Source organism: Calonectris borealis, chromosome 4, assembly GCF_964195595.1.
Source record: "Calonectris borealis chromosome 4, bCalBor7.hap1.2, whole genome shotgun sequence".
In the NCBI taxonomy this organism is placed as follows: Eukaryota; Metazoa; Chordata; class Aves; order Procellariiformes; family Procellariidae; genus Calonectris; species Calonectris borealis.
Window position 1 is genome coordinate 9,652,811 of NC_134315.1, and position 14,084 is coordinate 9,666,894.

Consider the following 14,084-nt stretch of genomic DNA (forward strand, 5'->3'; position numbering starts at 1 on the left):
GCATATTTGGGCACAGTCCCTTTGGGAATAAAAGCAACAAACACAAAAATTGCCTAAGACCCTCTCATGTGGGTGGCAGCAGCCAGCGTTCGCCAAGGAGAGGACATGGCCTTCAAGGAGCGGAGGCAGAGGAGTACAGCAGCGACAATCCACCACATTGTGGTCCCTTTAAATCTTCTTCTCCACTTGGGAGCTCCAATTTTTCAGTGTTGCTATAGCAAATCTCCATGGCAATGACCCTAGACAAGGAAGGGGGGATGCAGGGGGGACGCATGCTCAGAGGGGCTGCTGGAGCCTCGCCTGCTCGCTACAGCTGCTCCAAGGGTCTGGCGCACAGGCGAAGAGAAAGATCAGGTACTTGGCAAACTGGTCCTTGGGGTGCATCGCAAGCCGGTGGCGTGTCACCGCAGCGATGTGTGCGTGTGGGTTTGCGTGTACACGTGGGTCTGTGCTTATCACGTCTCGTGCACTCCTTTGTGGGGAGCGCGCTGGGAGCAAACTGCTGATTTTCACTATTTCTCCTCGTTTCAGGAAGGGAAGAAAGCTTGAATTATTGATGAGAGTAATGGCGTTGCCGTCTGTCTGGAGCGCGATGCGTGTGGCGATCCTGTTCATCTCGGCGGTTGGCCTGCTAAGCGTGAGGCTTGTGGGGGCCGGCCAGGACTCTGGGAGTGTCATTCCTGCAGAAAGTACGTACCTGCCGTGCCCTCCCGCGGCACCGCGTCCTGCTTGCTTTCCTCCACTTAACCCGCAGCAGCCACCCAGCCCTTAGGCTGCAGGGGGAACGTTGCATTGCCTGATTAGTGAGGGACTAACCACGAATTTGTAACGTGTCAGCAAAGCACATGAAAACAGCGCTTATAAAAACAGCAGGCAAGCAAAGGATTAGTAGTTATTTAGGAAAAAAATCTGAATACTGTAATTTTAATTGGAGCTTGTTTTAAAGCTCTTTGGTTGTAGTCTTTTAGATCTGCTGCTTGAGAGTTTTGTTTCCAGATTTGCCACAATACATATAAAGTCCTTGCTAGTCTGGATATTGTTAGAAAGAAATTTGTGTTTATTTCTGCGAGGGCGTTACATTTTGCTTATTTTAGTGTTTGGTTGGAACAATAGCTCAAGTTCAACTTTCTTGTAACTACTATAGATTGACACCGGGGAAGTTGACCCAAACAGTGTATTTGTAAAGCATATATAGATTTCTGAAATCCTGCTGCTATTCTGCAAACCTAAAAAATAAATAAATATGACAGACTGGCTTGAGCACACTGTGGAGCTGGGAACTCTTGAATTTGGATCACAGCTGTATATTAGCTTCCTCTGTCATTTTGAGCAACTCCCTAGTTAAACTTTCTCAGCTCCAAAATGGGGCAATAGTTCAAAGATATTAGGGGATGGGGTCAATGCTCTCAGGGTGTTTTGGTGACAGCAAGTGGGAAGTAGCCACTCATTAGAAACTTAAATTATCCTCTAGGAGAAAAAAACAAAAAGGAAGGTAATTGCATACAAACCAATCTGTATTTCTTAGTTATGCTTACTTTGTACCACAGCTATCTTTTTACATGACTACCAAAAGATTTAATACAAGACCTGATTTAGTCACTGCATTTTATTCTCCTATAATTCCATATCTAGTTTTCAAATACATCTATGTGTATTTGTCTCTACAGGGCTTAAATGCTGAATTCCTTTCTTTTTCCATTCTCTTCTTTTTTTATTAGTGCTAAGTTTTGGTCTGTTCTAAAACAGACCTCATCTCTATTTTGTGTGTCTGTTTTCTAGGCGTTAATTAACTGTAATAAGTTTTGTGGCAAGTAGTCCATTTTGTGTCCTCAAGGAGAAAATCATGTTTGAAAAATAAATTATATGAGCCTTTGTGTGTCTATGTTAGCAGAGGCAAGTCAACACATTTTTGGGAAAAAGTATATGGTGATTCCTTGTTCTGCTTGTGTAGTGGAAACTCCCATTTTATCTGTAGAACAAAACTCTTGGCCAGGATCTCTGACCCCAATCTCAAGGAGTTATCTCATGGTTTTGATAACCTGTGGCCAGGCTACTAAGTCCCCTGAAGAGCCCTTGAGAAAGATTCCTTGTCTGGTCTTACTCCTGCATGTGAGAGTGAGGAATGAAGGGCAGGTCAGAGTGTTTCTGCGGCCGGTATTTCTGCAGAGGCATGCCGCTCTGTCCTGAGTAATGGAGGCTGGTAGCATTGCTACGAATGCATAACGGTATTGATGTCTGAGGCCAGGCCAGGAGGAAGACTCTCAGCTGATCAGGAATTGTAAATTGTTTTGTGCTGCTGTAGGGACAGAGTTTTAAAGTGACAAGGAACTCGGGATGCTTCTAATCGGCACTTGTTGAGAGTGCTGCATAGCTGCTAAGTGCTCCAGGTACTTTCCTTTGCACATCAGGGCTCTTCCTGATAGTTAACTCCTCCCAGGACACTGTGGATGCTAAAAGTTTGCATGGGATTGCAGAACTGATTGGGTAAATTCAAAGAAAAAAATCTTAGAAAGGGCTGTCAGATACAGCAGCAGTTCTTCTGGCTCAGGAGCTGCCTCAGCGTATTCCTGAGGCCTGGGGGGGTCTTTGGGGACACATCCCTCCTCACTTGCCCTGTTCTTGTGCTCATTCAGGGGCATCCGTTGTTGGCTGTGAAGGTCACATCTATAACTAGCGCCCATGGATGTTCCCTGGCATGGGGACATAACTAGGATGGTCCCTGGCACACTTTTGTCCATGACGGGAGGGCATTTGCCTATCTGGAAGACAGAGTTTACTTTTCCAGAGATGAGCTGTCCCATGCCAGCTGCTCTTAAAGCCTGGGAATGCTCCTAGACACATTTAATGTGCTACAAGAGATGTAGCTCATGGCAGACAGGACACTGGGCCAGCAGACCTTTGATGTGATCTCGTACAGACATTCCTGGATCTTCTCCTGCTTGATCTCAGCTCCACTGGCTATTTCTCACCAAGGAGCTGATCCTCCTGGACACTGACCCATTTTGGGGGCAGTGCTACTGCAGCACGTGCGCACACCTTCCCTATTGCTGGCACTTAAGTCTGTACTGTCAGCCCAGCTAAAACGGTGGCTGTGTGATCCTGGATGACCTGGGGAGAAAAAGGGGGCTCTGTACACATTCTTGACAGGGGCATATGATGTACATGGACCATACTAAGTGTCCTTCTGCAGTGCGGTGCTCGATGCTTTTCTCTGTTCCCAGGTGTGTGACATTGGGACTGGGAATATGCCTTTAGCAGGAACAATCCCTTATGGACCACGCAACACTACAGCCTCTCTCTCCCACTTGGTGGGAGAAATGTGTCCCTCCTGCAGCACCACGAGCAGGAGAGGGGCAGCAATGCTCTGGTGCAAGTGTGGGAGGTGCAGGAGTCACAGCAGAGAAGCATGAGAGCGAGTCGAAGTTCTTAGCGTTGCAGAGAGATCCTGCCCTGTGTGTGGCACCGATATCTGGCTTGGGGTATCATCACCTGCTCTCCACTTGGCATACTGTCTGCCAGTCAGAAAGCCAGGCCCAGCTTTTTATGAATAATGCTAATTAGCAGTGATTAATCATGTCCCTATACTTTATACACAGCACTTTGCATATGCAAAAGACTGTTCAGGTATGAAGTGGTGTTACTAACGTTTGCGGATTGTTTTCTTTAAAGTTCAGTGCAACGCACTAAAAAAACCTGAGTAATTTCCCCAACCTCTCACTGCATTTATAGTCCAGATCACCCACTGTGAAAGCTGCAATGTGGAATTCGAAGAACAGAAGCTCTTCAGTCTGTTTTCATTAGCCAAGGTGCATGAAATACAAAGAGTAAACGCCATGTGCATGCGAGGGAAAGTAAATTAGACTTCCACAGTGCTTTCAGTTCCAGTTTTTCACCAAGAAGAAGCCAAGAAGCATATTTTAAGCTCCCTTCCCCCACTTCTCCCCAAATACACAAAGACACATACAGTCTTCGTGCTGACAGGACCCATTTAAAGAATTATAGCTGACTCTTGATAATTCTCATTATGTTAATCCACAAACCTGTTAAGTCTCCCTGTGAATGATAGTCTGTTCCCAGCTGTCAGCAAGGAATTAATAGCACTCTGCTGTGCTTTGCTATGATGTGACTTAAGGTTTGGTTTCACGATTGCTTTAAGCTGATGTAAGCCTATGCTGCCTCTGCCCTTCTCTTCCCCATAACCTGGCCTCCTGTCCTTGCCCTATTTCTTGTTCTGGCCACAGAACTTGGGCATTCAGGATCTCATCTGGAGAAAAAAATCAGCAATCCAAGCAACTGCATGATCTCTCCTGCTGTGAGCGAGGGAAGGTGTGGGAACACGTAGCCAAGGACAAACCTTTGTGAAAACAGCCCCTTAGACATCATGACTTTGGGGAAATGTCCATGGCCATCCTACTGAAAATATTGTGAACAGGGAGAGAGAATGAGTCCAGCTAGATGGCCAGCTTACCAGCCCAGCTCTTCAGTCTGGAAAGGAGCCACCGAATCAGGGAATGATGGAGAGCAGCAAAGTCATAAGTGGGACAAAGGTGGTGAATATGTAATAACTGTCTCTTCCAGTGCAAAAATTAGAGGCAGGAAATGAAACGAGCAGATGTTAACTTCAGAGCAGACAAGAATGGTATTTTCTTCACACAGTGAATAGCTGAGCTATGGAACTTGTTGCCACAGGATGCTGTAGATGCCAAAAGTTTACATGGATTCAGGAAGCAACGGGGCAAATTAATGTGAGAAAAATTCATGGAGGGCTTATCAGATGTAGAAACACCAGTGAGACTCAGGATATCCTCCAGCCTCTTGGTAGGCTAGAAGAACATTGCTAGAGGCTTATTCTTATATCTTCCTTAAGTATCTGCTATTGGCTACTGTGAGAGTCTGGCAAGTATAATAGATTAAAAGCCCGGCTAGAGTCAGGACTTGGGCAGCTCTGCTGGTAAAAATCTGACTGTAGCTATAGGCTTTCCAGGTAGTGGGATATCGCCCCTATTTTATTTGGGGAACTGCCTTCAAGTTGCTCTGTGCTAGTGCAAGATTCTTGATAGAGAGATCAGCACTGCCCTGGTTCAGTCCCCAAAGCGCTGAACAGATGCGTGCTCTGCAGGGCTGCATGGGTGGAAGAGTTTATAGCCAGCCGCCTCCCCAGCTGCTCGTCACCTCCTCCCAGGTACAGCTGTCCCCTCGTCTGCCAGTGGTGCTGCTTCAGTGAGTCCTCTCTGCGCTGCTGCAGGTCAAAACGATGCATCCCGTCCCGGGATATAGCTGGTTGGAGGAATCACACGAGCTCTCCCGCTGCCAGCGCTGCAGGGCTGCTAGCTCCCAACAGGCAGGGGTGCTAACCTGACCCGGAGACAGCTGTGCCTGGAGAAGGACCCTCCACCAAGGAGGACAGCCCAGGAAACCATATTAGAGAGTGAATATCCCTTTATGTGGTGGAACTGGCTGCATCTGCACTGTGGCTTTGAAGAGCAGTGCCGTGTTAGAAGCTTCGCATGTGCTGATCCTTCATGGGCAGGTGTCCTCTGTGCGACCACCATTTTCCTGCAGAAGCTGCTTTGATGGGAGGGCGGCTGCTTTCACAGAGGTGGCTGAACTGAAATAACCACTTGGCATGGTTGTGCTGTTCCACTAGTACCTCCCTGTCCACATAGGAGCACTTGGCTGCCATAAATACCAGTGAATGATCCCAGACAGCCATGGCCTTCATGAGAGCCTGGGAAGACTCCCTGGGTGGCAGGCAGTGGATTGTCTATGGAATTCATGGCTCTCCTCAAAGATGCTTTCTCCACACTGCCGAGCAGGAGACATTCATTTATGACCTGAAGTTTGTTTTTTCTCCATCAAGTTCTGATTTTGAGAACATTTTAGTGACAAGCACTGCAGGGTATGCAGCACTTCACCAAGGTGGAGCCAGGGCAGGGTGCTTTCTGAGAAGACCACAGCAAGGGGAGGGAGCAGGCCATGGCACCAAGGGAATGATGGATTTGCTGACAGCAGACTGAAGATGCAGGTTCTTTCTAAGAGCTCTGATCCATGATCTGAAGTGAAAACAATTAAATTACTGAAATACTGAAAACAGGAGGGGGTTGAGCGTCTTTAAAATGTGCTCAAAACCATCCTGTTGCTACTCCTCTCAGGCCTGGAGAGAATCTTTGTGAGTGATGCTGTTCTTATACAGGTGGGGACTTTGCATCTCCTCACATCCCTGGAATTAAATCCCTGGGTCTCCCTGAGATGTCAGCTGCGTGGAGGGGAGATGGAGGAGGATGGGTGGGATAGAAACACCTCCTGAACAGGTCAAAGCTCCTAAGAGGCTTGCTGAGGACCGAGAAGCACGCCGGCTGCTCCCTTCCATCAGTCCCAACTCAGAAGTGCGTGATGGCAGCAGGGTGCCAGGCGTGGGGTGCTGCAGTGCTGCATGGCAGCTCTCTGGCGCCGGGCAGCTCCCCAGCTCTTTCAGCAGCAGCTTTGCACCCTCTTTGCTTTGTCAGAGCAGCACAAGTGGCTGCCAGTGGACAAGGATTTCAGCACCCCCCCCAACATGGGAGCTCTGTCATCAATGTAAAACGCCCTCTCTCCCCATTCCTCCTGCATCTCCTTCGGTATCTGCAATTTCTTCTTCTGAAAACCCACACTTCATTAACTCTGTGACTGAACAAAAGGGCCTGAGATGAGAGCAGCGTGAATCCTGGCAGAGCAGAAATGCCCAGGTCCAGAAGTGAGCCATTTTAGTTGTCAAGTCCCTTCCTCCTCCTCTTCCCTGCCTTTCCCCTGCCCTGCCCCTCTGCGCACAGACACTGGCACCAGCTGCAGAGCCAGTGGGATGCTTTGCGTTCCTGGCAGAGAAAAAATACAGCAGCAGGTGAAAGGAAGCAAATACAGATCTGGCACTGTCCCTTGCCAAGGCGCTCTGTAAGAGCTCCTGTAAAAACAGACCTGCCTGTGATTTCTGAACCACTGCAAACTGCTATTTTCACTGTATCAGTTGAGAATTAACCCACGTCTGAGAAGCTTTGAGGTTTTCCATTTTAAGGGGAGAGGCTGGGAGCTAGAGGCACGCAGCACCGGGCAGAATCAAACCTGGGCTATGTTCAGAAAAGCACACGCAGCAAAACACTCGTGTGTTTTTGCTGGTCCTTACACATTTGCACAAGGATAGATACAGCCCTGTCCACAGGCAGCCCGAACTTTGTACACATGCAGGTGTGGGTGGCTGGTAAAATGAGTTTTCTCCTGGCATTGCAAGGGCTGTGAGTAGTCCCTCTCTGTACCGCCACACTCCAAATTTCATGCTGTGACAGTGATGTCTTCTTCTATACCTTTTTCCAGGTCGTCCCTGTGTTGACTGCCATGCGTTTGAGTTCATGCAGAGGGCGTTGCAGGATTTAAAGAAGACAGCGTATAATCTAGACGCACGGGTATGTGTTTCTATAGAAATGCTTTTACTTAGCCTTTATCTCCAAGTGGCCAGGTCTGCCTGTCTGTGTACAGCAGACATGACATCTCTGCTGACTCACTTCCATTTCAGCAAATAGGATTGTACCAAGTACAGATTATTTTTCACAGGCTGGAGGGGTTCATTAGAGATTGTCTAGTCAGACTTCTTGCATAACAGGCTAAAGAATTCCCCCAGACAGTCCCTGCATCAAATAGAGAAGGAAAGAAGATGTATGAAGGGCGAAAAGAACAAGAAAGATGATTTACTCTTTATCTCATAACGTTGGTTCTGAGCTGTGGACTGACTGTTCACTGGGCAGGAGCAGAAAGTGAACTGGAGAGCAAGAAGGTGGCAGGCAGGGCTGGCAGAGAGGAAAGGGAAGCACATATATTCTTTGCTCATGGATCAATACTCTGTGAAAAAGGGGGAAGCACATTTCCTCGGGTAGTTATCACAGCACACAGGGCATTTTGCAACTTCACATGCTGGTGTTGTGCTGCAGAGATCCCAATGAACAATAAATGAGGGTGTGTTAAGTGTCCTGATTTTAGCAATGCATACATACGTGGGTTCATAAATATGCACAAACACTGACTGGGGTAGGACTTACCATAGTGGTTCCCGTGCTCTCTGAAGTTTGCAAGGGGCAGGAGGTCTCTCACCTCTAATAAAGCCCCCCTCATGTATGTCTTGTACTACCTCTCCTTCCCTAAGAACTCCATTAACACTGGCAACATGACAGTAAAGCAACTTGTGGGGAGTGAAGCCAGATCGCAGCCACATCTCCCAGTTCCTTTGGGTGCCCGCTCAGTGCCTCTGGCCAGTGCCACCTCTGTTGGTAGGTGAGAAGGGCTCCTTGTTCCTTTAAAGTCACCCTCCGCTCAAATTGTCATTCACAGCAGAGTCAACCAGAGAGATGAAAATCAATTATGTGTCTCAAACTATAACACAGAAGGGCAATTACGTTGCTTTGCCTTTGGTTTCTTGTGACCTTGGGCAATCATGTAGGGCCCCACACAATAAGGTTGGAGTGACTTTAGCTTTCTTGAGCTATCAATAGCAAACTGATTAGGGCAGAACTCTGAGTGCAGTACGGGTTACATTGCAAAAGTTTCCCATGCACTAGTGTAATACTAAATAACTGTTAAGTGGTAGACTCTGAAGAGAGGGGCTTTACATCCAACAACTGTGCAGGGCTGTTCTGGTGCATAGCGGGGTGTCACGTGTGTGGATTAGGTTCCCCTGAAATGTTTTGTACCTACGCATGAGACAGCAAGGCCACGTGCAATCGCAGCTGTGCTGGTTCTTACACTGTCACCAGGCTTAACATGGGAAATTAAAGGAGGTACTAAATTTCTGTCTCAATTGCACTGGGAAGATGTTTTTGAATGCAATAGAGGCAGCACAATCCCTTAATCCCACTTACAGAGATATTCAGACGTATCTGTGTTGGCTATTCTATTTGGAGGGTGGAGTGAGAATAAACCCATCAGAGAGCAATGCTGTCTTGTAAGAGGTGCGGCAGAGCATAAAGGGGGAAGCTGGCCCCAGAGCGCCGCAAGATCAGTTTCTGTTCCTGCGAGGACCTGGACGGGCCTGAGATGCCAAGGCACTGATTCAGACAGCTCTCAGTATTGCAGAACAATGCATCACCAAAACAAACGTAACGAGTTATCTGGAACATCACCCACCCTTTGACAACTGTCAGAGTTTAATACTACTAGTAAAGAAAGGCTATATTGCTGTCCATCTTTTCCAGCATTTGGACTGAGACTCCAAAGGCCTTTCTGGAGGAGATACTTTAGTTAAATGCAAATTATTGAATGTGCAGAGATACTAAAATGAAATGCAGTGGCCAGGGCCCTACAAATGGCTGTGGCCTTCTGTTCTCTGAAAGGTAACAGCCTCCATATCCTTACTCAACCGCTGGTGCTTGGCTTATGCTGACCAACTATAATTTCTCAAGTTTTACATACAAATAACTTCATTCAACAACTCCTGCGTCGTGAAAGTTGTTGTTACAAGTGCAAGCCCCATGCAGGACTGTTCTTATCAGGGACTTCCTAAGCCAATGCCAACAGGGCCGCAATTAATTTTTGTAATTGTTGCTTCTCTTTCATAGTCTTTCAGTTTACAATTAAGTGCTCCCAAAGCTGCTCTTCCTGCCTGTAAATAGCAATGAGTGACGCCTAGGCAGGGTTTGTGGTAACAGTGACAGCATGTTGGCATTACAGTGAAATCCAATAAGCCTGTTTGATGTTAAGATGATTCTATGATTTCTACTGGGCTCCCAACAATGAGAGCATTCACTCAGCCAGGATTGCATTGTACAAGTGAGGAGCAGTGTTTAATAATGCCTGCCGTTGCACTAAGCTGATAAGTGAAAGCAGACAAGGAAAGTGAACAAGCCCTCTTTAATGCAAAGGTGGATGTCAAAATTTTGAGTTGGAAAGGATAGAGGGCTGCGGAGGGGAGGGAAAAGCAGTTCTGAAAGAGCCTCTCCCTGCAAAAGCTTGCAGTCTGAGAAGAAGAAATGAGTAGCAGAGATTGGGAACTGCTGGGGGACAGAGGTACGGCTGGCCAAGCCAGGCAAAGCTTGGTGGAGCAGGTCCCCAGGTAGAAGTGCCCAGCTACTCCTTTGGAAACTGTGTGTCTTTGTTAATTAGCCCTTTGCTCTTTCTAATTTGTCAGGAGGCATCACGTCAGAGGAACACCAGCAGGATGAAGATGTTGTTTCACAGATCTTTTAGATAGTTTGTTAACAAGTGGTTTTCAACCTTTAATGTTTTTTTCCAGTGCAGATGGGAAACCCATTCATGGTGAATTTAAGCCTGGTAACTTTTTTTCCCCTCAAGAAACTCTTCAAAGTCAGTCTACAAACTACTTAAGGGGCCACAGACCACAGGGTGAAAACCACAAGATATGCTCAGGAAGAAGTTTCTCTTCAGTCATGATTGCACGTGCTAATGTGAGTTGCTTGCACCAACAATTCTATTTTGAGTCTTGCAAGAGACTCAGCTTTTGAAATGATGGTGCCATTTGAGAAATTAAGCCTTTGTTTCTCAAAGAGTGAGACCAGGACCCACAAAAGATTTAAGTTATTTGATCACAATTAAATAAATGATACTTAAATATCTTTGAGGATCTGAAGTTAATTTTTTCCCTGGATACAGAGAAAAAAAGCTTGGAAATGCTTTTCCAACTAAGACGCTCCAAAAACAAGAGCACGTAATTTTAAATTATGTATATAGATAATGGGTTTTAAGCTTTTCATGGAGTTCTGGGGGCATGGCTGCAAATGGAGTTGATAATAAGGCAACTGTCAGTAAATTAACTCAGGTTAAAACAAGAGCCACAAACTCAAGTCTAGATCTGCCCTGAAAGATTGTGAGTTTCAGACAACAAGGTTCGACTGACAGCTGGATTGAACTCAGAGTTATTCTAGAGGAACACCAGCGTAACTGAGAGCAAAACTGGCTCCTCAGCACATGCTATCTGGCGCAATTAAATTATACAGTACTGAAGATATCGTCAACAGGAAGCCATCAATCACTGTGAAGGAATTAAGAGCAGTGCAGTTGAAAGTGGAATTTTTCTCAGCATTTATAAAGGACACTTTAATAATTCTGACAGCCTACTCCCTAGAAGTTAACTGTGAAAATGAAAACATTTAAACTATAAAAATACTCTCCATGCATCTCAGTTCCAAATATACTTATTTCATCACCTTTTCTGGATGAAAACCAACACTAATAACTACGATTTTTCACTCAGGAAAGCACCTTGACTACAGCTGTGCAGAGGGATTAGATCTAATCAATTATATGTTCTTCTGAAGTGATATATTCAGTTCTTTGGTTTCATGGTTTTTTTGCAGACAGAAACCCTCCTCCTGAGAGCGGAAAAGAGAGGCCTGTGTGATTGCTTTCGTGCAATACACTGAAACGAGCACCGGGATTTGGCCAATGGACATTTATTAATTTTTAAAATGCTGTTCAATAAATTACAGGAAGATACGGAGTGCAAGTTGTACCACACGGCAAGGAAAACAATTTTTATCCGAACAGGTACAGCTCAGTTAGATCATTTTTGCTTTGATGTGTTTTACCATTACTGTATGCGATATTGCATCTGCTGAAATGTCAACAGAAGAAACAGTGCCAAAGTCTCGCTCATGGGTTTTATGTAAGGATAGCATCTTTCTTTTCTGGTATTTCCAGCCAAAAATTGTCCTCGGACTCTCAGGCCAACCCTCAGCACATGTGAATTGCCATAAATCTGTGAAAGTCAGTAAAGTCGAATTCTTGAATATATTTATGGTAGAATGTGTCCCTAACATGAAAAGGAAACTACTTTGCAGTGATGCATAGCTAAACATTTACAAACAAGCAGTCATGGCTTTATATAGAAATTAATAGTTACCACTGCTTGGCAGGCTAAGGAAGGTATTTGTTCCCGATTGTATCAATAGTCCAGTGCACAGCACACACAGTAATCTGTATCACAATTTTAATTCCTTCAGAGCCACACAGTAGCTGTGATCTTTTTGGAGAGATTTATTAAGTATCTAATGTGATCAGTAACATTTGTAATCACATGAATACTGCCTGGCAATTGAACTGATTGCGTCTGCCAAAATCTTCTGGAGCAGTGTCTTTCATTAAGCAAATCACATACTGGATTGAACCACTCAAACTGGCCTCTACAGAGAGTTTTGGCAGCCAGCCTACGAAACGCCTGCGTGCCCAGGAGTCTCTTGCAAACTGTATTTTGAGAAATAATCTAAGTTCTACCAAAATGGTCCATAGCTCTTGCATGGGTTACAGTGCTGATACTATTAATATTCCTGCTGCAGTCAGTGTGAGACAAGAGAGAACAAAACAACCTAGGCAGTGTAGTAGTGTAGTAGTAGACAAGATTGCGCCTTGTTACTCTTTGAAAAAGAATAACAAATCCTTTCTCATTGTTTTCCTCTTTTCCTTTGTTTTGGGGAGGAGAGCAGAAAATGACCCCAGTGGAAAGTTCTGCTAGATAATAATAGATTTTTCATAGGGCTTAAAATATCATCCCCAAAGTATAGTTAATAGAGATTTGTATATCAGCTAGAGCATCTATGTACAGGCTAGAAACTTTTATACAAACAAGAGTATGGGAGCAGTATCAACAACAGTGGTTTTCAAAGTCATTTTACCAATTCTTATTAACATGTCTGTCTTCCCATAAGTGGCTGATATTTTGCTGTCAGGCTGCTCAGTAAGTTACAATCGTAGCTATCTGTATGTTTCCAAATCACTTCTCTCCCATTTTATCTACCACATTAGGCATGGGGAAACAGGGAACTGTGACCCACTGCCAACTTATTATTTTGTGTGCAGTCATACTCAATAACACAAAGGAGTGTATTACGATATACTCTGCCAAAGCTGTTTGAAAGACGTGTGGTTCTCAGCAATGAAAAGCTTCCTTGCACCTGCATGTCAAGTAGGAAATTTGCTGTGTCCTTTGTAGTATTCTAGAAAAACCCTTTATAGGTCATCAGGACCTAGTTTGTATAAAAGAGAAGCAGCATGACACAGCAACACATTGCTTCTAGTAGCATTACACTCCACTGTAGCACCGGTAACAGACTAATGGGAAGTTCTTATCATAGACCATATTTTATTTTGCAGATAAAAGAATAGGTTTGACACAACTCCTTTGCAAAATACCAACCTTAGGTTCCTTTACTCCCACTTAGATTTGAACCAAAGTAATGCACAGATTTTGAGTTGGCTTTTTGCAGGAGATGGAGTTCCAGCGCTCAACCTGTGAATTTTCCAGCACAGCTCACTTTTTCAGGGGGCAACATGTCTATGGTTTTTTATTGCTATTGTGCATGCTTATTCTGCTGGTACCTTAAAGAATCTTGCAAAGTCGTGTTAGCAAGCACTGTTTTTTTGGCTGTGTTTTCATTTAGAACAATGGTTGCTCACAGCTGAGTTTTGGTATACGCAGCTTGTTACGATGAAAAGGTGGAATGAATGATAAGTGGATGTTCTCTGACTCCCCAAGGGATGAGAGTGACACTGCAACTTTACGGCTGTGATGATAGTGATTATTCTGTATGTACTCCCCTTTGTCTATAATACAACACAATAAAAGGGCAAGATGCATTATAGTATTTGGTGTGCTTTGTTAGTGATTTGAAAAATGATAATGCTTATGCATTAATAAATATCTGGTCTTTAGTTAGCTGGAAAATCCACAGAGAAAAACTGCTACTTTGAATACGAAAATAAAGAAATCTTGTATTTGGGCTAAATTTATGAATGTATTCTTATTTGCTGAACTATAAAATCGAACTCACTCTTATTTGAAATTAAAAGTACTGCAATGATTTTTGTGAGCTTTTTTAAGGACCCATACTCTGTACTTGGTGGTTGTGATAAAGGTCCTTATAATTGCTGGATGGCATGAAGAAAAAAAATTGAGCTAGATAGTTTTAATTTATTATTGCTCATTAAGTTAATTTAAATTCAGAACCCCCTTGAGTCTCCACTTACTAGAAGAAAATGTATATTTTACAAAAGGATTAAATTGCAGGAGACCTTAAAGCAGAAAGTCTGTTTTCCTACACAACACTTCCAGCACT

The 14,084-nt window shown here is 44.7% G+C and overlaps 1 protein-coding gene across 2 annotated transcripts; it reads left to right on the plus strand.

The window, feature by feature from the left end:
* Positions 1-337: 337 nt before the first annotated feature.
* On the plus strand, positions 338-13,745 carry NICOL1 (NELL2 interacting cell ontogeny regulator 1). 2 transcript variants are annotated; one of them, XM_075148566.1, is made up of 4 exons: positions 338-354; positions 532-689; positions 7,345-7,433; positions 11,331-13,745. In XM_075148566.1, the coding sequence occupies exons 2-4, from the start codon at positions 557-559 to the stop codon at positions 11,394-11,396; spliced, it is 288 nt and encodes a 95-aa protein (XP_075004667.1). In that variant the 5' UTR covers positions 338-354; positions 532-556; the 3' UTR covers positions 11,397-13,745. The 2 variants fall into 2 exon arrangements, with proteins under 2 accessions (XP_075004667.1, XP_075004665.1); XM_075148564.1 differs by having other exon boundaries at positions 346-422.
* Positions 13,746-14,084: the final 339 nt, after the last annotated feature.